Source organism: Nicotiana attenuata, unplaced genomic scaffold (genome assembly GCF_001879085.1).
Source record: "Nicotiana attenuata strain UT unplaced genomic scaffold, NIATTr2, whole genome shotgun sequence".
Taxonomy (NCBI): Eukaryota; Viridiplantae; Streptophyta; class Magnoliopsida; order Solanales; family Solanaceae; genus Nicotiana; species Nicotiana attenuata.
Genome location: NW_017671674.1, coordinates 187,899 through 190,055, shown reverse-complemented (window position 1 = coordinate 190,055; position 2,157 = coordinate 187,899). Strand labels below are relative to the sequence as shown.

The 2,157-nt window shown below is 36.2% G+C and overlaps 1 protein-coding gene across 1 annotated transcript in view; it reads right to left on the bottom strand.

The window, feature by feature from the left end:
• Positions 1-313: 313 nt before the first annotated feature.
• Positions 314-2,157, bottom strand: part of LOC109209623 (girdin) — a 17,172-nt gene continuing 15,328 nt past the window's right edge. The window contains exons 13-15 of the mRNA XM_019372931.1: positions 1,316-1,492; positions 863-972; positions 314-753 (exon numbers count right to left, since the gene is read on the bottom strand). Coding sequence (XP_019228476.1) covers positions 678-753; positions 863-972; positions 1,316-1,492 — 363 coding nt within the window. The 3' untranslated portion in view covers positions 314-677. The remainder of the gene's footprint in view (positions 754-862; positions 973-1,315; positions 1,493-2,157) is intronic.

Here is a 2,157-nt window from a genome sequence, read left to right as displayed (position 1 = left end):
AAACAAACACTGTTACACTAACTCATGAAAGAATGTTCATTTCATTTTTTATCGTCACCAAACAGACGAGAATGTTGATTTCTCAAATAAGACCAAGAATAGACCGAGAGTCCCCTTAACACGAAAGCAAAAATCCAGGAAAAAGGAAAAAAGACTGAATGAACTTCACGAAAATACACACACATTCTCGACATACAAGCGAAGTTTGACTAGACACAGTAGTTTAAAAAAGAAAGATTGACTTTTAAAATTATGATCTAAAACAAGTCATAAAAAATTATATAGCTATAAATCATCTCATTAACGATAAATTGAGAACTTCAAAATTGAATTATTTCTCAATATAGAATATGACATTCTTTTTAGGACATACTAAGGAAAGTATGATACATGGGTTGGGATAAAGGGAGTAATGAATAGTTTTCACGTTTTTCTTTTATTCCCCCTATTGAACAATAAAGTTTATGTATACATAACTAACTAGTATAGAACACATTGCCCGAAAAAAAAAACCACATCTCCGCAATTACATGAAGGAAAATAGTGAATATTTTCTCAAGTGTCAAATAATTCATATAATGATTTTTCTCTTTCCTCTTTTTTTTTTTTTTTTTTTTTTGTGCCTCGCCATGTGATTGTTGGCTCAACTTCACAAACCCACTTTCAATCTTACACTTTCATTGGACTCTAACCGAGCCATCTTGCTTCAACGTCACGAGACTGTTCTCGATGTTCCTTAGAACAGGTGTATAGCTGGAAAATATTTAAATGGTAGTTAATAACAACAAGGTTATCAAAAGCATACAAAACAACAATTGGACGAACAAAACAAGCTTAAGACTAAGTGAGATTAGATGCATACATGCGAGCGAGACTATTGTATGCTTGTGTGGCCTGCTGGAGCCGTGCATTGAGCTGCAAGATTTCAGCAGATAGTGCTTCTGCTTTGCTCTGCTCTTTAGCTAGCTGACCCTGAACGAATAACCAATTGGAAGGACATCAATGATATCGTCTTATACTGCAACAATATCACAATGAGAAGGAATCCAATCGAACTTTCAATACGTATCTTGAGGAAAAAATCTGTGCCATAACCAACTGTTCAAAAGTTGCTGTATACATGCACGAATGAAAAGAGTAGCTCCTTTAATACAGTTTTAATGCATCCTATTGTTTGCTATTTGACCTAATGAATGTACACGGCACAGATGACAATTGCCTACAGCATTTCACGATATAAGTGAACCAGATTCAAATTCAGATAGCACATGGTAACAATATTCTATAAACAATGAGTAAGATTTCGATGAATTACCTTGATGGAGAGGATTTCAGCATATTGTGTGCCTTGAAATTCATTTTTGCTGCCTTTGATTGATCCTGAAACGCCTTCCTGGATTAGGTTGTTTGCAGTTGCTATTGCAGCTTGGTCTGTCCTCAACTTATCTAATATGGCACGAAGCTCCTCATTTTGCTTGAGACAATCTTTGACCTGCATGGGAGTACACCAAAAGAGAAACCCATTCGGAAAATTGGAGCAACGTTACTGAGGGTGTAATAGAGTACTACAAAATTTGAAGAAAACAATCTCATTCGCCAAAGAAAGAATTACATTCAACCAACTGATTTCATCTAGAGGCAGAAGTTAGATAAATGAGAGTGTCCTTCTGTATAAGAATTTTGCTGAAGCACAGCTAATGCTTAAGGAGTAAAGAAGAAAATCATGTGTAGCCAAACGAGTATTTGATCAAATATCATCCCTAGTTCTACCCTAACTTCCACTACATTTATCGTATTCCACTTAACAAACAACATCCTAAAAGTTTGCAAACTTAGCCAAAAACATCCCCACCATTACTTTTTCCATCTTTTCTAACAGAACTCTCTCTTTTGTTACGTGCATTGCTTCGTCTTTTCTTCTTCTAAATAATTTCCAATAAACAGTTCAAAGAACAGAAAAGCAACTGACTAATCGGCCGGACACTAAATCAGCAATTCTAAACACCTTCTCCAAAATTTTACCCTTTCTTCTCTTTACATTCAAAACCTCTCAGATCCAACCCTATTGCTCATATGTAAAGAAAGCTCAGGAGGGAGAGAGAGAGAGAGAGGAGGGGGGAGGGGGGGGGGGTAGGCGAGAGAGAATAGTAGGAAGGT